The sequence below is a fragment of the Melanotaenia boesemani genome, chromosome 9, assembly GCF_017639745.1.
Source record: "Melanotaenia boesemani isolate fMelBoe1 chromosome 9, fMelBoe1.pri, whole genome shotgun sequence".
NCBI classification, from domain to species: Eukaryota; Metazoa; Chordata; class Actinopteri; order Atheriniformes; family Melanotaeniidae; genus Melanotaenia; species Melanotaenia boesemani.
Genome location: NC_055690.1, coordinates 30,056,241 through 30,075,152, shown reverse-complemented (window position 1 = coordinate 30,075,152; position 18,912 = coordinate 30,056,241). Strand labels below are relative to the sequence as shown.

At 41.8% G+C, this 18,912-nt stretch overlaps 3 protein-coding genes across 3 annotated transcripts; 1 reads left to right on the top strand and 2 right to left on the bottom strand.

The window, feature by feature from the left end:
* Positions 1–60: 60 nt before the first annotated feature.
* Positions 61–8,413, top strand: gemin4 (gem (nuclear organelle) associated protein 4). The gene is made up of 6 exons (XM_041994414.1): positions 61–307; positions 1,769–3,751; positions 5,565–5,721; positions 5,799–6,066; positions 7,126–7,812; positions 7,894–8,413. The coding sequence occupies exons 1-6, from the start codon at positions 286–288 to the stop codon at positions 8,113–8,115; spliced, it is 3,339 nt and encodes a 1,112-aa protein (XP_041850348.1). The 5' UTR covers positions 61–285; the 3' UTR covers positions 8,116–8,413.
* A 361-nt stretch (positions 8,414–8,774) lies between these two features.
* Positions 8,775–13,948, bottom strand: LOC121645777 (TLC domain-containing protein 3A-like). Its single transcript, XM_041994469.1, has 5 exons — positions 13,636–13,948; positions 13,280–13,363; positions 12,959–13,169; positions 10,533–10,628; positions 8,775–10,382 (listed from the first exon to the last, which is right to left on the bottom strand). Exons 1-5 carry the CDS (start codon positions 13,755–13,757, stop codon positions 10,092–10,094), a joined length of 804 nt encoding a protein of 267 aa, XP_041850403.1. The 5' UTR covers positions 13,758–13,948; the 3' UTR covers positions 8,775–10,091.
* A 202-nt stretch (positions 13,949–14,150) lies between these two features.
* On the bottom strand, positions 14,151–17,110 carry LOC121645769 (GTPase IMAP family member 8-like). The gene is made up of 5 exons (XM_041994459.1): positions 16,954–17,110; positions 16,725–16,879; positions 16,405–16,645; positions 15,270–15,572; positions 14,151–15,192 (listed from the first exon to the last, which is right to left on the bottom strand). The coding sequence occupies exons 1-5, from the start codon at positions 16,970–16,972 to the stop codon at positions 14,624–14,626; spliced, it is 1,287 nt and encodes a 428-aa protein (XP_041850393.1). The 5' UTR covers positions 16,973–17,110; the 3' UTR covers positions 14,151–14,623.
* Between the last annotated feature and the right edge of the window lie 1,802 nt (positions 17,111–18,912).

Here is an 18,912-nt window from a genome sequence, read left to right as displayed (position 1 = left end):
CTATGTCCAGTGGCGTCGCTGTGAAAATGTCCGACCACATTAAGCAGCCGCGGGGTCGCTTCTAAAGCGGAAGCGCTTTCTCTGAAATTGTTGACATGCTGCCAAAAGTCAAACCTCACTGCTGTGTTCTGCTTAATATCAGAGTTACAGCCAATTCGTGGTGGTATTATCTGTGAATTTGACCCGACTAACTTGCAAATAAATTAGCTAATAAGTTAGCAAATTAATCTGCTAACAGATTAGCTAACTAGCTAGCTTACCTGCATTTTTCTTCATTCAGCAGCGATGACACTGATTCTGAACAAAGGTAATGGCAAATCTTTTTAGTCTCTTTATTGGATTTTATCCAGTAATCTGTCATATTCTAGAAATTAAACGAAATTCTGGACTTGTTTTTTCACAGTTCTTCAGTTATGATGGACGAAGTCACAGAATAGTATTGTTGTAATAATTGATTATTGATCAGAATTCCTGTTGATTTATAGACAAAGTGCAAATTTGAGATTACATTTCTGTTTTGCACACTAATGACTATGAGGTGGTCTTTGTTTGTGCGGATCACATCATTACACTGAGAAACATGCTTAAGAATAAGTTGCATTATCATGAACCTTCCACAGAACGTAAAGGGAATTTTGGTTGGTTGATTATTTCTCCCCTTAATTAATACATACCGGAGTTGTATTATACGTCGATGGAAAGCCTGATTAGTCACCTTTACAACGAGCTATAACTTCAAAGGTTTGCACTTCAGCGGAATGAAGAACACAACAAATTGTGACAAAATCCTCTAATAATATTCTCCTGTTGGTCTTCATTCTGGTTTTGACTGCTGCCAGATGTGCCAGTCACAGACGATTAACTGACACCTGAATGACAGACATCAGGATGAGATTCTGGAGGCCGTGGTGATCCCATATCTCCAAAATATGAGACCTAAATCCATTCTCCATGATGACAGTGCTCTGCCCCACAGAGTCGGGATCATCACAGATTACCCCCAGAATTTGTCAGTGTCTCCCGGTTTCTGTCCTTGCTGTTCATTCTCTTGAATGGAATGACCTGCTGTGAGTCCAGATCTTCAACACCTGGTTGAGGAATTTGATGTCATTCCTCAACAAAATGTGGCCAGGCTGGTGACGAGCATGGGGAGGATGTGCCAAGCTGTTGTGGCTGTGTTTGGATCTTCATCACTTCTGAGGTTCCAGACAGAGTGAAATGAATAAAGTGTAAAAATGGCCAATATTGCCAAATTGTTCCTTCATCAGATAGTTCAGTCATCCAATCCACTAGGAAACTCTGAACAAAAGTGAATACCTGCAGGAGACTTTCGCTCATTTTTGGGTGACACTACCCACATGTTTAGCTGTGCAGTTCTTTTCACAGAAGACAGATTCTTACTGATGGTACCTCATTGTGAAAGCGATCAGTCAGGCTCTCCATCAGAGTATAATAAAACACCCTGTTGTTATTTCTAAAAGTGTGAAATAATCAACCAAACACAAATATGCTTACTTTTTGCTCTGCTTTTGGTCAATTGTAAATTTTTCTTGTATCTCTTCAGCTACTTTGTCCTGCTTATAGCTCCTGCATCTTTATTATGTTAATTAGATTTTTTTTTTTTTTTTTTACGCTTGTTTGAGTGGTTCAGTATAACATTTTTACATTCTTTTCTGTAAGATTATTTGCTCAAGCTGACACAAAGCTCTGCGTTTTCCTGTTTATCTGTGAATAAATTAAATGTTGACTTTCTTCTTTTCCTGTTCAGACTCAGCAGTTCTTCAGGGGGCTTTCCTCCAGGCTGATAAGCTGTGTCATCCCTCATCCCTATCCTGTATACATAAATCTGACTGGAGCCGGGTGGAAAGCCCGATCCTGCAGGCGTTGAGAGAAATCTCTGGACAAGATGAAGGCGGTGGTTATTCCAACCTGAAAGCTCCGACCTGGAAGAAAAAGATTGTTTGTGCTGTGTGGTTGAAGCTGCTGTGTTCAGAGGCTGAGGAAGACGTTGAGGCATCATGGAGGGAGAACCCTTTCTTCTCTCTGCAGAACAGCCTCCCTGACGTTAACCATGTTGTCCTGCTGGAGCTGGTGAAGTCAGCAGCTGCTGTGCATTATTTCACCAGCTTCCTATTGCATCTTCCTCGGCCTTGGATGTGCACAGAGCTGGAAAGGTTGGTTGAACACGTGAGGAGCAACCCCACAAGAGAGGACGATGTCTGTTTTTTCCTGGAGGTGTGGTGGGAACTGTGGAAAGGCCAAGATGGATTTAACACAAAAGAAGACAACAGCATAGAGCTTATGTTTGCAGACCAGTTTGCTCGTCTTTCCTCAAAGTCTTCCAGCATGTCCCCTCAGGCTGCCAAGAGGTTAAAACTGGACTCACCAGATTTAACAAACACTGATGTTCTTTATATTCTCTTTAATGCACTTAAAGACATTTCAGGTCACTTAACTTCACCAGAGCTTTGCTTCAAAGCCTTGTGCATTTCCCTAGATGCTCTCCACACTTCCTTCCTGATAGACCAAGAAGTGGTTCTTCCAGCCAAAGAGAAGTTGAACATCCTCTGCAAAGTCATCAGCGCCAGAGGAAAAAATGAGAAACTCAGCCCTACGGTTATTCAAGAAGCTCAAAGAGACTTGCATGCTTCTCTCTCTCCATCTCAGTTTCGAGCCAGCAGAATAAAACTGACTGAAGCTTTGCAGATTATCACGGAACTGGTAAAGTTTTGTGAAGATGGAGGTCTCCTAAAAGTCAACGATGGCTTGAATCCTGCTTCGTTCCAGCTGGAGCAAAGTGTCCAAAGAGTCCTGACTCGACTAAATGAAGCAGAAAGTCCTGAAGCTGTGGCTGCAAAGGAAGCACTTAGAGGTTTGCTGACGTCTCTGAGTCTTCCTGATATGGAGAGCAGTCCAGAAACAGGTTTACAGGTCACCAGCACCATCATCAGTCACCGCTTGGAAGAGCATGAAGACTTTGCAGCGCTATTCGCCAGCGAGACGTCGTGGGCGCTCTGTGATGAGCGATGGATGAGCTGCCTGGAGAAGAACCCAGCAGCTTTTCAGCAGCACAACACACTCATCAGCCTCTCCTCCACCCTCATGAGTAAACTACAAAGGGAGAGCTCAGACATCAGCCGGTGCAGGAAACTGATGAAGATCATTGCAGATGTTTTTTCTGGACTCTCATTAGAAGACAAGAACAAATCTCTGGCTGCCATGTTGAGATTATCCAGCAGTGGCTTCTTTAGCCACTCCACCCCCTCTGCTGTGGCCGACGGGTTTGAACAGGAGCTCAACATGGCCTTCAACTGCATGATCCAAGGAGGAGGTGGAGCGTCGGCATCACAAGGCAACCTGACCACGGCGGTCTCTTTGGTTGCAAGGGTGGCCTTTCAGAACCCAGAAGCAACTTTAAGGTCCTGCTGCCATTCAGCTGTTTTTAATAGAGGAGCTTTCTCTCTGATGGCGAAGATCCTGCAGCAGCTGCCTGGACTCCGAAGTCAGAGAGGAGGAAAAGGTGGAGATGAAGGGGGAGATACTGGGAGTGGTAGCAGTCTGCTCTGCAGGTGTTTACAAGGGATAATTGGGAACAAATCGCTGTCCGCTGGTGAAAGACAGCAGCTCCTGAAGTTTCTGGGTCTGCTGATGGCGCCAGATGTGGTGAATGAGGAAGAAAAGAAGATTCAAAGCTTTCTCACACCTCAGGAGGTTGTGAACACATTTGTCCTGCCTAACCTGTCAGCTGCAGGTGAGTATTCCACCGTACATCCCTCATGTTTCAGCTGGTTCATCTTTGAGAAGCGTCCATGTTGATCTTGAGTTCTTTATGAGTAGGCACAGAGCCTGAGATAACCACTTTTCACTCCTCACCAGAGGCCTCATTTATAAAGCTTCTGCACGCACAAAAAACGGAGTTCACCAATTGTAGTCAACTTTTGGGTGGGAGAATCTCCACGGCAGCTCTGACCCTATCATACACACAAAATCTGGAGAAACTGGAAACTGCGACACCAACAGCACACAATAAAACCAAAAAATGAGACTTTTGTGCAAAATCAAATATAACCTTTTACATGACATATTATATATTAAAGCTATTTACAAGAATGAATGTTTAATATTGATATACCTGAAAAAGAAAAAAAAATCTGAATTTACAAGAGAAACTGAGATGTATGTTATTAATTCGAACCTCAGCTGGTAAAATATGTTGTCATTGTGGAACAAAACTTGCACGTTATAAAATCCCTTCACGCTAAATAATAAGGCAGACAGTCGGCTGCCAAAGTGTGCCAGACAAATCAAGTTCTACATTAATAATAATTACAATAAAATGACATAGTCGCCATGCAAAAGTGCTCGTCAGTTAAACTACAATCAGCGATTTTCCGCCACCTTCCTGAGGGACCGGCTGACAGGTCGGAGATATTGTGCCAGACGTGTTAGAGGGCATCGCTGGTTTGTCCCAACGTTACATTAAATGTCCAATATTATGCAATTTTTCAACATTTCATATGGGCTTCAGAGGTCTAACAACATTGTTTTCAAAGTGTGTCACCCCAAAATAAACCTTGGTCCTAAATTTCAGCCATTCCAAACGGGACTCTAATGAGCTCTAATGAGAACAGGCTGTTTCTGAGTCTGAACTTTTGAATGTTCATAAGCGGTGCCTGTCCACACTAGGGCTGCAACTAATAACTATTCTGGTAGTCGATTAGTCACCGACTGTTAAAACGACTAGTCGACCAATCGGATTCTTTATCATAATTATTAAATGGCTCTTATTTCACATTTAGCTTTGAAATCTTGCATGAGGTTGTTATGTAACTCCGACATTCCTCGGCAATGACCTGCATCATCCTCTCTGGCGTGTCCTGTCATGGCGTTAACAGCATCTGCCACCTGTTGCCTTTCTGACCCTGGTGATGACCACACCGTCTCCACCAAATAAAACCTTTTTACGTTTTTCAACGTGGTTCATCAGAATCTCCGTCTAACATTCTTTTCCTTTGAGCCATCATGGAGATGATATACTGTAGATGAATATTTATTATAGGCGTTTATCTGACCTTTTATAGCCACCCTAAGGGCGGGGTAAGACGCTCCCTCACGTGCGCCAACTTTAGAGTTGATTCTGGTTTATAAACTGAAACAGGCGTGGGACGTGTGTGTGCACTCTTATAAATCTGGAAGTTTTTGTGCACCGCATTTCCTTTTTTCATTACGTACGCCACCGGTAGTTGCCCTTGCTACGCTCAGGTTTTTAAATGAGCCATCTGGATGTTTTGTATTAGCATGACAGTGCCCTCAGATAATGAAGAAGACAGGAAGTTATGCAGAATGGTTCATATCAGAATGACATGCAATGACATGAAAACATTTTCTTAATACAAAAAGCTTAATACAAACATACCTCCTGTAATCTGTGCTGTTAACGTGGTGGAGTTTGTAGTAAAGTAGACAAACGACACAGATGTTCCTCAGTGGATCATTTTTGTATTCACACAGAAATGATTTTGTGAGTTCAGTGGATGTTTAATCACTTCCCCGTCTTTCTCCAGGTCGCTCCACCATCGATGGAGAGCTCAGTCTGCAGCTTCTCCATGCTGCCTTGTCTGTGGACGTCCAGGAAGCAGCTCCTTCTCCTCACTGGGTGCTGGACTGCTCTCCTTTCCCCCTCCTCTACGTCCTGGCCCAGCTTCACCACCAGACTCTCAGGTGTGTGTTTCCGTCCTTTTTAAAGCTCCCCACCCAGGAGAGTTACTGCTGTAACCAGGCTTTTATTTCCCTGCTAGGTGTTGGGAACAGCCACCAGAGGGCACCTACCTCTGTTCCATGGACACCAAAGAGCTTCTGGTGTCTGTGCTGACCAAACTTGGGCAGGTGGTGGGTGCAGAGGTGGCACTGGCCCCCAGCAGCTGGTCCAGACCTTTATTCTGGCTCTATAATAAGATGGAGGGGTTGGACTGGACCGTTCGGTTCCACCTGAAGCCTGTGTGGGGGCAACACTTTAAAAACGAGGTGCCAGCGTCTCTGCTGGCTGTGTGCGAGTTACCTGAACAGGTAGGAACACCTTCAACAAGTACAATGAGGATGGGGATCCAGTTTCCATTGATGTGGGTTCATTCTAGATTTAAGTCAGATCTGCTGTATTTTATGTTTTTGTCTTTAGACTTTTCTGTTCTTTTCATGCAAAAACATGGTATAAATAAGACACGACACGTGATAAAACATGGACAAACCAAGTGAAATGAATCCAGATGACAGAGGTGGTGTGTGTTTATGTGGGTACGTTGCAATATAAAAGTATGAAATGCAAGAGCAATTAAACATGATGACGAAGATGAAAAACAGATTTTAAATATTAAATAATTTAAAAACTGATTAATAAAAAAACTGGCTCCGACTGCTATTATCAACCTCATCACAGATGGGGATGACGGACAGAGAAGTCGTGCAGGGTTTTGTAGACTGGTGCTGGTGGAACCACCTTCACATCAACAGGGAGAGCTCAGTCTCTCCGTTGAAAAACCAAAGATTAAATTAAATAAATGTATATTAATACTTATTATTATTGTTTGTTGTTCTTAATAATAATACTAATATTGATAATAATAGGATGGAGGGGGGTTTCAACTGTGGGCGTCAACAGCATTTACGACAATAACGGCCAGCTAATTGTTTAGTTATTCATTATTCCATCATCAGTAACATGCCAGAGTCCTGTTGGGAGAGAGCTGATCCAGAGCCCAGTGCTCCCACACAAAACCACCCCCACACCATGGAGAGGGATGCCGTTCATCAGGGAGTTAGCATTAAGTAAATATAATAAATTCCCTCTCTCCCTCCCACATAACGCTCAGGGTCCACACACCCAAGATAAATAATTAGAATTAAGCTAATAAAAAAAGATTATGCTGATATAGTTGTAATAAAATATTATATGAATGGTTTTAACAACAATAATAAATATTAATTCTAGTTTCAACAATTTTCACATAATAATACACAGATACCAATAAAATGAAAGTATATAATACATAAAGTGATTTCAGTAATTATAGTTATATAAATAATATATCATCATTTCTGTGATGCTTCTCTCCATCTAACCCTCTGCAGGAGTGGTCGGGTCTGGACCTGCCTCAGTACGGCCAGGGAACGGGTCTTTTAGCCTGGATGGAGTGCTGCTCCATATCGGACTCCCTGCAGTCCATCATGTTATCCCACCTCTCTCTGGACCAGAACAAGACAGACCACATGAGCATGTTCAGCAAAGGCCTGCTGGTGGCGCTGACCCAGACACTACCCTGGTGCTCCGTCTCCCAGTGGACCAGACTCTTGAAAGTCCTGAAGGAGCTGATCACTTCCAACCGCCTCAACGTCCCCTTTTCTCTGGAGTACGTGGACTATCTTCCTCTCCTGGACCTGAGGCAGTTTTCCTATGAGCTCCGCCTGTCGGTTCTCCTGCTCCGAGTCTTCCAGCTGCTCTGCGGTTCCAGCTGTTCTGATTGGCTGTCAGCCAGCGGCTGGGCCCACGTCAGCAGGCTGTACGCACACGCTGTAAGGGAAATGATAAACTCGGTAAAAGCCAAGCTGGCTTGCCCTTCACCTGCAGCACTAACCACCTCTGCTCCAAAAGCTCCCCCATCCAGATGCTTAAATCCCTCTCCCATATCAGTAAGAGCTCCTAAAATGTATGAAGACCCTCTGAAAGAGTCCCAGATGGAGGAGGAGGTGGATACAGCTCCCAGCCAGGAGGTTCTTTTTGTTCTCAGCCAGTTCTTCTGCCACGTTCAGCACATCCAGGTAGGGACAGCTGACTTAGGCGCTAACAGATGATGTCAAAAACCTCTCCTGTTCCTTAATCAGCTATTTTCCTCCTTCCAGGTGATGATGCCGGGAGGCCAGTGTGAGCCTCTGTTCCTGTGCAGCCTGGAGATCCTGAGTCACTACGAGGCCATCATGGCTGCTTTCCCAGACAGCTGCAGCTCTCTGGAAAGCGACAACACCCGCCATTTCTTCTCCACCATCACAGACAACCTGGAGAACCAGGAGATGAAGGCCGTGCTGCAGCAGAAGATCGCTCAGCTTGTGTCGACTGCAGCATGAGACATGCGTTTCCCAATAAAGACTTGATGTTTGTGAGCGTTCCTCTGGATTCTTCACTCATCTGCTGGTAAAACTAGGACAGAAGCCGAGTTTTCGCTCACACTTCACTCTGCTTCTTTAATAAGATTCAGCTTTCTAATCTCAGTGAATAAATTCTGATATTTTTCAGCAAATGTGTCATTTTGTTTAATTTATGTTCACTTCCAACAACATGTTTACAAAATTTGTAAATTATATGTTATTACCTGCACGTGTTGGCACTGTTTATCCACGCATATAAAATTTAAATTTAGAAATTGTTTAATTTAGACAAGGTGGTTTAGCTGAAGGAGACAATCTGAGTCTGGACAGGAAACTGAGAACTACTATTCAAAAAGTTTGATTATTTCTCTCCTTAAATAATTGAAACTGGTGTGTTGTACGTAGCCTGATTAATCACAGACGGAGCTTCTGTGGGATGAGCAGCACAGCTAAACATGGGGGGACTGCAGCTTGTTTTCAAGCCATTTGTACTTCAACACAAGAACATTAACAGTAGATATGGGCACATTTTTTCAGGGCGCTAACCCTGTGTTTAGCTGTGTTGCCCATTCCACAGAAGAGTAATTCTTAAAAGTCAACACTATCAATCATGACATTTTAATCAAACTGGAACGGTATGGGGTTAGGGGAGGTTTTATTGCAGTGTGACTAAACAATTTGTAAAGTTGGGAGAGCATACATCGTTGTGCTTGTGGTGTATGCCAGGGGTCCGTTGTGAGTTATTTATTTTTATATATATTCACCACAGCCTCACTTTAAGAAGGTTGCTGGTTCGAGCCTCAGCTGGGAGAGTGGTTTGAACAGTGGCCTCTCTGTGTGGAGTTTACATGTTCTCGAGTATGCGTGGGTTCTCGCTGGATAAGCATTTATGAAAATAAGTTTCTGAGGGTAATAACAGACAATAAAATAAGCTGGAAATCACACATAAAACATGTACAATACAAATGGTCACAAAGCATTTCAGTACTTGGTGAAGTGAAACCTGTTCTGGACCATGAATCACTTATTCTGAATTGTTCACACTGGTGTTCCATTTTTAATTTACTGTGTGGAGGTTTGGGGACTTAAAACACTTATAAAACTACACTACAATCACTATTCATTCTGCAAAAATAAGCAGTGAGAATAATTCACATTGGTTGTATTTGTGAAGAGAAAGTGAACTGATGTAACAGCAGATAATTTAACTGTAAAATGTAGGATTAAATGAGCTCATGCTTCTTTTCTAATATGTTAGCAACATAAATTTTACACTTTCAGTCCGTATGCTAAAAAGTTAGAGGTAAACATTCATAAACGGAAAACTTATTGAGAGCTAACGCAAAAGAAAAAAATGTCCCTGTGTCCCATTTGAGTTTCCGTAGCATACAGTAGTAGCAGAATATTTTTAGCAGTAATTCCATTTTTGACCACAAAACTGTGCACAGAACCCTTAAAAGAACCATGCATTATACTCTGTCACATTCAAGTTGTAACTGGGTGTAAAGGTGACTAACCAGACTTTCCATCTATACATAATATAACACCAGCTGGTGAAGGGGAGAAATAATCAAACACAAAGTAAAAGTCAGTGTTTTACTGATCTGATTTGTGATGTTTGAAAATGTTCAGTTTAAAAAAAAATGAAGGTGTTAAGCAAAACCAGAAATGTCAATTATACGTTGGGGAAACCAATTTTTTTTAATCTAAACTAAAAATAAATTTAAAAAAGTAAAATAATTAAATACAACACTGTAAAATTTAAATATAAAGATACATTAAAATATAACAACACCTACAATTGGTCAATATGAAAAAATACTTTTTTCTTCCCATTTAGTCATTAAATTTAAACTTTTAATTTCATGTCAATGCTGCATTCTGAACATTTCAATTCTGCCTTTTAACAACGAACCCAATTCCTCAGGTCTTTTTTTGGAAAACAGGTGGACTTTTCAGTCTGTCCTCAGACTGTCTTTGTCCTCCATCTGTCTCCTCTGTCTCTGGTAGAGTCTGTTAGCTTTCCTCAGCAGCAGGACGAACCAGTAGACCTGCGGAGCCAGGATGACCAGGTTACCCAAGTTGCACTGCAGAGGCAGGTGAAAGGCCACCCTGTAAAGAGGAATCCCGAACTGTCGGCCGTACATCCAGTACATGAAGGGGAAGAGCAGGATCCGACAGGTGAAGAAGGTCAGGAGAACGATGAAACCGTTGACTCTGTGGAGCCTTGTGTCGTCGAGGCGAAGCTGAGTATCAGCAGACAGGAGGGGAACGTTAATAAGATGATGACAGAGCAAGAATAATCCAACTAAAGTTACCTGGTACTGTTCTACGCTGGCCAGAGTAGCTTTTTGTTTTACAAATGATAAATTACTCTAAATGAAGCTGAGGTTCACCTGAATGAGAATTTTTCCCAAGGAGACAAAAGGAGTGCTGCACTCTGTTATGAACATACAGCCGATGAAGAAATCCCCCAGTCCTCTTCTGAAGAACTGCAAGGTTTATTACACGAAGAAAGCACAGGTGGATTTGAGATGTACTTGAACAGATATTAGGCCTCAAAGATACAGATTTCTGCCCAATCCAGTTTCAGGTAACAGTCAGGTTCCACCTTGTTGTCCAAACAGCCACTCAATGTGGCAACAGCCAGGGGCGCTGCAAGACATACATTTTAGTGTGGCCCAAGCCCCTATTAAAGTAAAGTAAAAGTTAATTTATAAAGCACTTTTCATAGATGAAAATCACAGTGCTGTACTTAAAATAGGTGCAATAAAACAACATAATAATTGCATAAAATAAATAATAACCATCAACAAAAAGCTCCTGAATAAAATAGTCTTCAACTGCTTTTTAAAAGAGTACAAGGTCAACCACACAGAGGGACAGGGGCAAGCTATTCCAGAGTCTGAGGGGCTACAGCCTGAAAAGCTAGGCGTTCTTGGGTTTTAAAATTGGTCTTTGGGACCTTCAGGACGCTCTGGCCTGAAGACCAAAGGGTGTGCCCTGAGGAGTAGGCAAGATGGCAATATGCTGGGACACCTGACCATGTAATGTCCAGAAAGTCTAAAAGTTAAAGTCAATGCAAAATTTGACCGAAGCCAATAAAGTCCTGATAAAACAACACTGCTCTCATACTTTCATTTGCCCTTTACATTCGTATGGTTTAGGGTTGCACCGATACCAGTATCGGGTATTGGATGATACTGATAATATGTGCAAGTGCTCATCTTTGAAATTCATAAAAGTGTTCTGATACCACTCAGGATCTCAGGTAATGTTTTAATTTTTTTTATTCCTATCTCACAGATCGCCAATTTTTTTCTAAGTATAGATAAATACTCCTCAGGAATCCATGAAATAAAATGTGGGGTTCCCCAAGGTTCAATTTTAGGCCCAATCCTTTTTAATCTGTACATGTTGCCTCTGGACCAGATCCCTGCTATACGGGGTAAATGTGGCCTGTAGAATGAATTTAGTAAATGTGAAAATGACATAGAAGTTAAAGGCAATTTTATCATAAAAGTATCTGTAATTTTGAATTTGTTCAGGTAAGATTTAGTTTGTTTATGGTTAAATTTAAAACATTTCCAAAGCAGGGGATAACTTGTTCTATCTTTTATATCGTTACTTAATAGACCTGACTTCTGTTTGTGTGTTATAAGGTGAGTCAGTTCAGGTGATCAGGATTACTACACATGTGGAAATATTCATATATGAACATTTAAAATAGCTTCCAGATCTCAAAAAGTTATTTTGATTGAGGCTGTCAAATTATTAAAATTTTTAATCACAGCTTTCAAATAAATTCCTCGTAATTAATCACTATTCACGACTATGCCTGAAATATGCCCGTAATTACTGTATTGTATCACCAGAATGAGCCAATGCTACAAATATTTACTGTTAATTGACCTTCCCTTGGGGAAACGTCAGATGTCCAATGGTCAGTAAATGCAGCATGTCCAATATGTTGTTCTAAATCATCTCTACCATGTTCTAGATCATAATTCAGAATTCATATCTCATCATCTCACCAACCGTCTCCATTAATAAAAATAGATCATTGTTTTTTTTCTTCATTTTTCCCATTACATGACCACTTTAGTTGTAATAATCAGTTCAATATTTTATAAAATCTAGACCTAAAAAAATGTGCCCCCTTTTCCTGGCCAGTGGTCCTGTCCTGTCCAGCCCCCCCATAGAACTTTTCTAGCCTCACCCCTGCATAGCTGAAGTTACATTAATTAGTTTCCGCCATTAACACATTATTTTTGACAGCCCTATATATATATATATATATATATATATATATATATATATATATATATATATATATATATATGTGTGTGTGTGTGTGTGTGTGTTTTCATTATTTATAGGTTATCACGCTGTTAATTTACTAGTCTGGCCCAGTTTAGATCACACTGTAAGTGGCCTCTGAACTACAATAAGTTTGACAACCCTTATTAATGGTGTAAAACAAACTACAAAGATCACTTTTTACTACCTAGTGCTTCCTCCTCACAAATCCTAAAATGTTCCAAGAGGAGTCCAGAGAGAGGAGGCTTACTGGAGAGGATATGTATGAGAAGCCTTAACTCATCATTTATTTTGGTATTTTCAGAGTTTTTGTCCTTTTTTTCCTGTTACATGCCAGTTTGTTTGACTCCTCTGTCCTTCTCATCTCTTTGACCCACATCTCAGGTGGGTAAAATTAAAACACAGATAGACAAGACGAGAAAAGGAACTGAGGACGGACATATTGGGAAATGAGCACAGGGTGTGATGAAATGTTTATGACATAGCTTCCTTTGGGTCTCACCAATGTGATGGGCATAAAAACGAGAATCAGGGCCACGTGATGAAGGACCAGCGTCCAGTCCTTGACGAGGAAAGCCCTCACCAGCCGAAGCGAGTGGTGGCTGGATTTTCCTCTGACTCTCTCAGTGTGGTAGTAGCTTAGATACATGGCATAGATATCAAAGGCCATGTAGGGCGCTCCAAACAGAACAAAGCTGTTCACCAGCCAATGACTGCGAGACAGAAAGCATTTTTACTGGGTTACCAAACCAGCGGCAGCACACTTTTATTCTGTGAGACACAGAAAAAGCTTTAGAAATGAGGAGTTTGTCTAGTGCCTCACCTATCTGTCATGACATCACTGCAAGATGACACCACAGTGACCCCGGCTGCAGTGGCCAAAGATGCATGAAGAGCTGAGACCAGCCTGGACAAAGAAAACACTGAAACTGGAGCCTGAGGAGCAACTCTCATTTCTAAATAATCACCTGCATTGTTTGTTGCTTAAAATTGCACACATAATAAACATTAAAACGTGTTAAAAAAATAATTTAATGAATGAAAACGAAGGTGTTGTCTTTAATTACATGCTTCCCAAATTAATCTGTTTTTCATCAATATAGTCACTGAATAACTTTACACTGAGAAAAACTGCGCATGCGTTGAAGAACTTCTCTGAAGGGCTCGCGCATTGCTGACCTCTCACTGACGCAAACTACGTCTGCGTCACTCCACTCCCTGAAAGTGATTCTTAATATTTTCCTGAGACCGTAGAAAACTCCTGGAAAAAACACAGCTCCGCAAACTAAGGCGCTAATCATGATGACAGCCGCTCTCCCGCTTCCTGAAACAGCGTCACGACCGTCTTCACGGTCACGTAAAAAAATAAAAAAAAAACAATCCCCAACAAACTGAAGTTACATCATGCGGCTAACAAGCTAAATCCTGTTAGCCTCTTAGCCTGACTGTTGTCGACTGTTGTGTTTTTCTGAATTTCCTGGTTCCATTTCATTTAGAGGGCTTTGATTGGCTTGAAGTGAAGCGTCGTTGACCAATAGAAATCATTAACATTAAATAACCTTTGAGTTCTTTTAATGTCCACTGATAGACTGATTCTGTATTACTGTCAGTTTTAGCGAGGTTAATCACATCTTGGATAAATAAATTCTCATTTCCAGAATGACTCGAGTTATATTCATTGTAGAATTGCCTAATATTTTCTAAAATTGATTTTTATTGCACGTTGACCAAAAGTAATTACAAGCAGTAGAGAAAAAGTGGAAAAGTAAGAGCGAGTCTTTCAGCACATCTACTGGTATCCACAGTTTTCCCAATTTGGGTTTCAGTTATGCATCCATATGTCAGTACATACATGAACAAAAGAAAAAATGCCTGTATAGTGAAAGGAAGGAAAGAAAAACCATATGGAGAAATAAAATGTACATAACAATGTACACTACTTCTGACATATACCAGTCCTTCCTGGTGCCAGCACAGGCTCTCAGAGCTTATGTAACATATTGTCTCATTGTGAAATCTAGACTGGTTTGGTTCCCAGAGTTTACCAAATGCTACAGAAATGGAAATTAGGATGTAAAAACAAAGAGATTTACGGGGATGGTATCAGCACACACACATAGATGACGAACAGTGACATGAGGTGAACATGTTTAATGTTTAAAAGTCTCTACATCTTCTCCACCAACCCCAGGAGCTGATTTACTTGTTCTTTGTCCTTTTTTTGGGTGTCACATACATGATAGTGGCAACCACATCTTTCCAGCACCCACCGCAGAGGTTCTCCTTTGTTCTTGATGTACTTCTCAACTGTACTTCCTCTCAGCTCTTCTCCAAAGGTGAACAACACCATGGTACACCTCCAGACCTCGTCCCCCAGCACACTGAGGTTCGTCTCTATGGCTCTCCTGTCTTTCTCTTTGAATGAATCAACAGGAATGACCAGCAGGAATGTCTTCCTGCTCCCGGTAGGACAGAGTGAGGGGCTCTGAAGTATCCCCTTCCTGACCTGCTCAGGATTGGCCAGACCAAACAGACTCCACCCGGGGGTATCCACCACCGTCACAGACCTCCCTGATATTTCTGCGTGGCCTGCAGAGCTGCTGGTGGTCTTTATGCCTCTCTGAAACTGCTCTCTGTTCAGGATCATGTTGCCTGCCGAGCTCTTCCCAGACTTTCTCCTTCCCAGTAGGATGAGGCTAATATCTGGGTTCCAACCTGTTCGACCTGATGCAACGCCTGCAGAGACACACTGGAGTGGTGTCACATTTTGCACAGCATACACATGATTCTGATCGATCGATCACATACAGTACCTATGGATGAAGGTGGCCATCTTGAGGCCATGTGCTGCCTTCCATTCATCTCTTTCATGTTCCATCTCTGCTCCCCCCTCATGCTCACGTCTCGGCTCATCGGGATTTGTGCCCTGTACTGGACCACCCTGGGATGCTTTGGAGCCTCTGCCATCCTCTGAATTTTCTGAAAGAGCTCCATAACCTGAGCCTGAGATTCAGCGGAGTGGCTGCTCATGACCTGGTACCTGTTCTGACATCGCTCCAGCAGCCACTGCAGACTCCCACCCTGTTGTCGTATGTAATCCTGGATGGACAATCCCCCTACGGCATAGAGAACATCACCAGGTGAAGCGTAGAGGAAAAATCATCATGGTGCATTCACTTGACCTCAGAAATGGGAACACTTTCGTTTTGCATTTGCTTGGAAGGAGCTGGAAATGGGAAATTAGCTCTATGGGATCTTATTAGATCAGTGGTTTGGGAACTTTTTCTGCAGGACCCTCTTTTCACCGACAATAATGTCAAGCCCCCCCTCCCCCCAGGAAACTCTCCAAACTACTTCATGTGTGTTGAGCTTTTGATGAGACAGATGCTGCTCTAGTAAAACAACTCTGCTATATTCGACAGTTGACCAAAACCAAGGAGGAAAACCTCCATCAGAACCAGAACCAGAGGGAAAACCTCCATCAGAACCAGAACCAGGATTGATGAATAATAGAATTGATCAAAATGCAAAAGTATGACTTATTTACTTATTGTGTTGCTCTCATCTAGTTACTATCCCACACTGTAACAAATGTCCACCGAAATTTCTCTGCTGAGGATGAAAAAGTTTTTTTTTTTTTTATCTTAGCTTAAATTCTATAATAATCCACTCAACATTTTTCGGATCTTTCAGCCTTGACCTCAGAAGAAGCAGCTTTAATGGCATCACATTGTCTGATATGATTCATTTCTTTGCTTCCAACTGAGTCAAATTTATACTGAAACAGCATAACTGATAGAAACAAACCAAATATAAAAACATTCATAAAGCCTCATTCCTGTTTATAACAGAATAATGATAGTGTTGTCATAATAATAATAATAAAAAAAATACTGCAATGACACAAAAACAGTTGTAGTAAACATATGAGAGCAGTGGAGACCTAACCTAACTGGTCTCCGTGGGTGAACAGGATCATGGTGTGCTGCCAGATGGAGGTTTCTAGCTGTCTGAACTGGGCCTCCATGGCGCTCCATTCCTCAAGACCGAAGGTGCTGCAGGTGGGGAGCACCAGCAGAATGGCATGAGGTCCTGGGTGGCAGAAGGTCAGACCTCTGCAGATCTCCCTGGAAACTTTGTGTGGAGTGGTGGAAGGGGACAACCACCCTGGGGTGTCCACCACCGTCACCTGTATGATAGAGGGCCAATGTGAGTCAAGTCCAGATTAAGTCTAAGTGACCAAAGAAAGTGTAAACTTGGTGTTTTGCCTGTAATCCAAAGACGGTGCCGTTCTCCCTGCAGCTTCTGCTGGTTTTCTGATGGAAGGCTCGTCTGTTGAGGATGGCATTTCCAGCTGAACTCTTCCCGCTTTGCTTCTTGCCCAGTAGCAGCAAAACCAGTCCTGACAGGGTTGGCTCAAGACCTGACCAACAGTCATGATCTCACATTCATACACTAAAACACAGACATTCATTCAAATAGTTCAAACTAACTTACCATTAGATAATGTGTCCATTTAAAGGTTCTTCTCTGAAAATAACCCTCAGTAAGAAGCAGAGCCAGAACTTTTCTCTTGTCCGCTGTGATTCTCCTTCCTCGTTTAGATCATTTAACTGCAGGTGTGGTTCTGTGGAACTACAGGAATCCACATGCTTTAACTAATTGTGTGCAGTATCAAAACAAGGCCGGGTCACAGTGTTGGTTTCAAAGTCCACAGCAGGCAAGTTCCTGAGAAGTGCTTTTGGTCAATAAATGACTAATCACGGAGAAAGTCCAGAGACTGAACATGGTTCAGACCGCGCATCATCAGGGTCAGACACTGAAGGATTCAAAGATATTTGTTCAGTGTTCTGCTTAAAACGAAAGCAAGCAGCACCCAACTCTAAATCCCCCCAATATATTCCTATTTTCCCACATCAGGACCTTACAGTGACTATATTATATAAAAACTCAATCATTCACACTCACACTCGTAATTCATACAATTTATAGAATTTAAGAGGACCTGACTTTCCAGAGATCAAGACCCTCCAAGGGTCTGAGCTTTGGCAGCTAGAGGTAGGGAGAGGTATGTCAGGGGCAGATACTGGTCCAACACATCAAGGTCTCCACTGAAGGCAGTTGAACCTATTCTTTAGCTGGAAAGTGGACAGGTGTACAAGTCTTACTGCAGTCACCAAGCTCCTCTCTAGGAGAGAATTAAAAATACATATATATATTTTCAATTTTATTTGATTGAGTTTTCATCAGCTTTAATTTATTGTCAGCATCAAATAAATAAATAAATAAATACATCTACATCTGTGTGTGATGAGTTTATTTATAATGATGTGAAAAAAATTATGCGGTTTTAGTGCAAAAAAAGTGTTCTACAGTCAACTGCCTGTTTTTAATGATACCCACTAAACAATCCTCCAGCTGGAAGTCACTTGACTCACATATATCCAGATTTCTATGGAAAAACAAGCCATCACATATCAGTCTAAAAACTTTACAACAGACTAAAGACAGAGGTAGATGGGGCCAACCCAACTTTGATCACTAATTTCTTAGCTAACAAACTGCTATGTATCTCCAAATGGCTTAAACCTAGTGGTCTGGATGAACCATGGTGAGATGTAGAGCAAGCATTGTGTGAGGATCTGGTTGTCTCTGACCTGCCATTCCTCTCATTCAGCTCAGCCATCAAACCACATAGGTGTTTTAAAAGCATTAACATAAGTTCCTCTTTAATGGCTTGCTGGCAATTTATAAAAATAACCAAGTCTTCACTTTTTCCATCTAAGTGAACCGGGTTGGGGGCAAATTTTGGGGTTCACTTTCCTCTAGTCCACCAGGGGTTAAGGAGGGTTAAGTGTGAAGTGGGCATGTGAAAGCGAGTGTTTGTGGGTACGGCGCAGGGGAGGCTGTGAGTGAGGTGTTATGGGGTGTGCGGCTGCAACATTGGTGTGGGTGCTGGCCTACAGTGGTCATCTGGGGGGGCCTGGTCCCCCAAACCAAAACATGTGAACTCTGTTTAGTTATAATGAATGTTTTTACAAGTGTTTGATGCTAAAAATATTTGTGTGCCAGACAAGGTAATTGATTGCATCACTAATTTTAAATCTCCAGCTGTGTTTTCTTCTACTCTGGAGATTGACAGGTCACTGGAGGACAGAAATGCATTTCCAGACATGCATAGATCAACAGTTTCACACCAGTTAGAAGTAAATTTTACATTAGTTACCTAACTGGCAATCCTTTAAAAATATTGACATTCTGAACATTTCTAGAAGAGTTTTAGTCTCAGTAGTGCAAATATGACTAATGTTATGTAAGGCTGTTAAATTGATGTTAGTATGAAGCTACATAGCAGTGCTAATTTAGTTATATGCGAGCACTAGATGACTCCCCTCTGACTCCCCCCACCCTGTGACCAACCCATGAATAAAAGTGTAAATCTGCCGTTTTTTTTTA

Bases quoted from the DNA above. Each gene is read 5' to 3' on its own strand.
- gemin4 (XM_041994414.1), top strand. From the start codon at position 286: ATGACACTGATTCTGAACAAAG. The intron at 308-1,768 runs GTAATGGCAAAT...TTTCCTGTTCAG, and splicing joins GACACTGATTCTGAACAAAG to ACTCAGCAGTTCTTCAGGGG. The intron at 6,067-7,125 runs GTAGGAACACCT...AACCCTCTGCAG, and splicing joins TGTGCGAGTTACCTGAACAG to GAGTGGTCGGGTCTGGACCT.
- LOC121645777 (XM_041994469.1), bottom strand. From the start codon at position 13,757: ATGATTAGCGCCTTAGTTTGCGGAGCTGTGTTTTTTCCAGGAGTTTTC. The intron at 13,364-13,635 runs GTCAGCAATGCG...TTCTTTGTCCAG, and splicing joins GTAGTTTGCGTCAGTGAGAG to GCTGGTCTCAGCTCTTCATG. The intron at 10,629-12,958 runs GTGAGACCCAAA...TAAACCTTGCAG, and splicing joins TTTTTATGCCCATCACATTG to TTCTTCAGAAGAGGACTGGG.
- LOC121645769 (XM_041994459.1), bottom strand. The intron at 16,646-16,724 runs GCAAAACACCAA...TCTATCATACAG, and splicing joins GCACCGTCTTTGGATTACAG to GTGACGGTGGTGGACACCCC. The intron at 15,193-15,269 runs GTACTGTATGTG...GTGTCTCTGCAG, and splicing joins ATGGCCACCTTCATCCATAG to GCGTTGCATCAGGTCGAACA.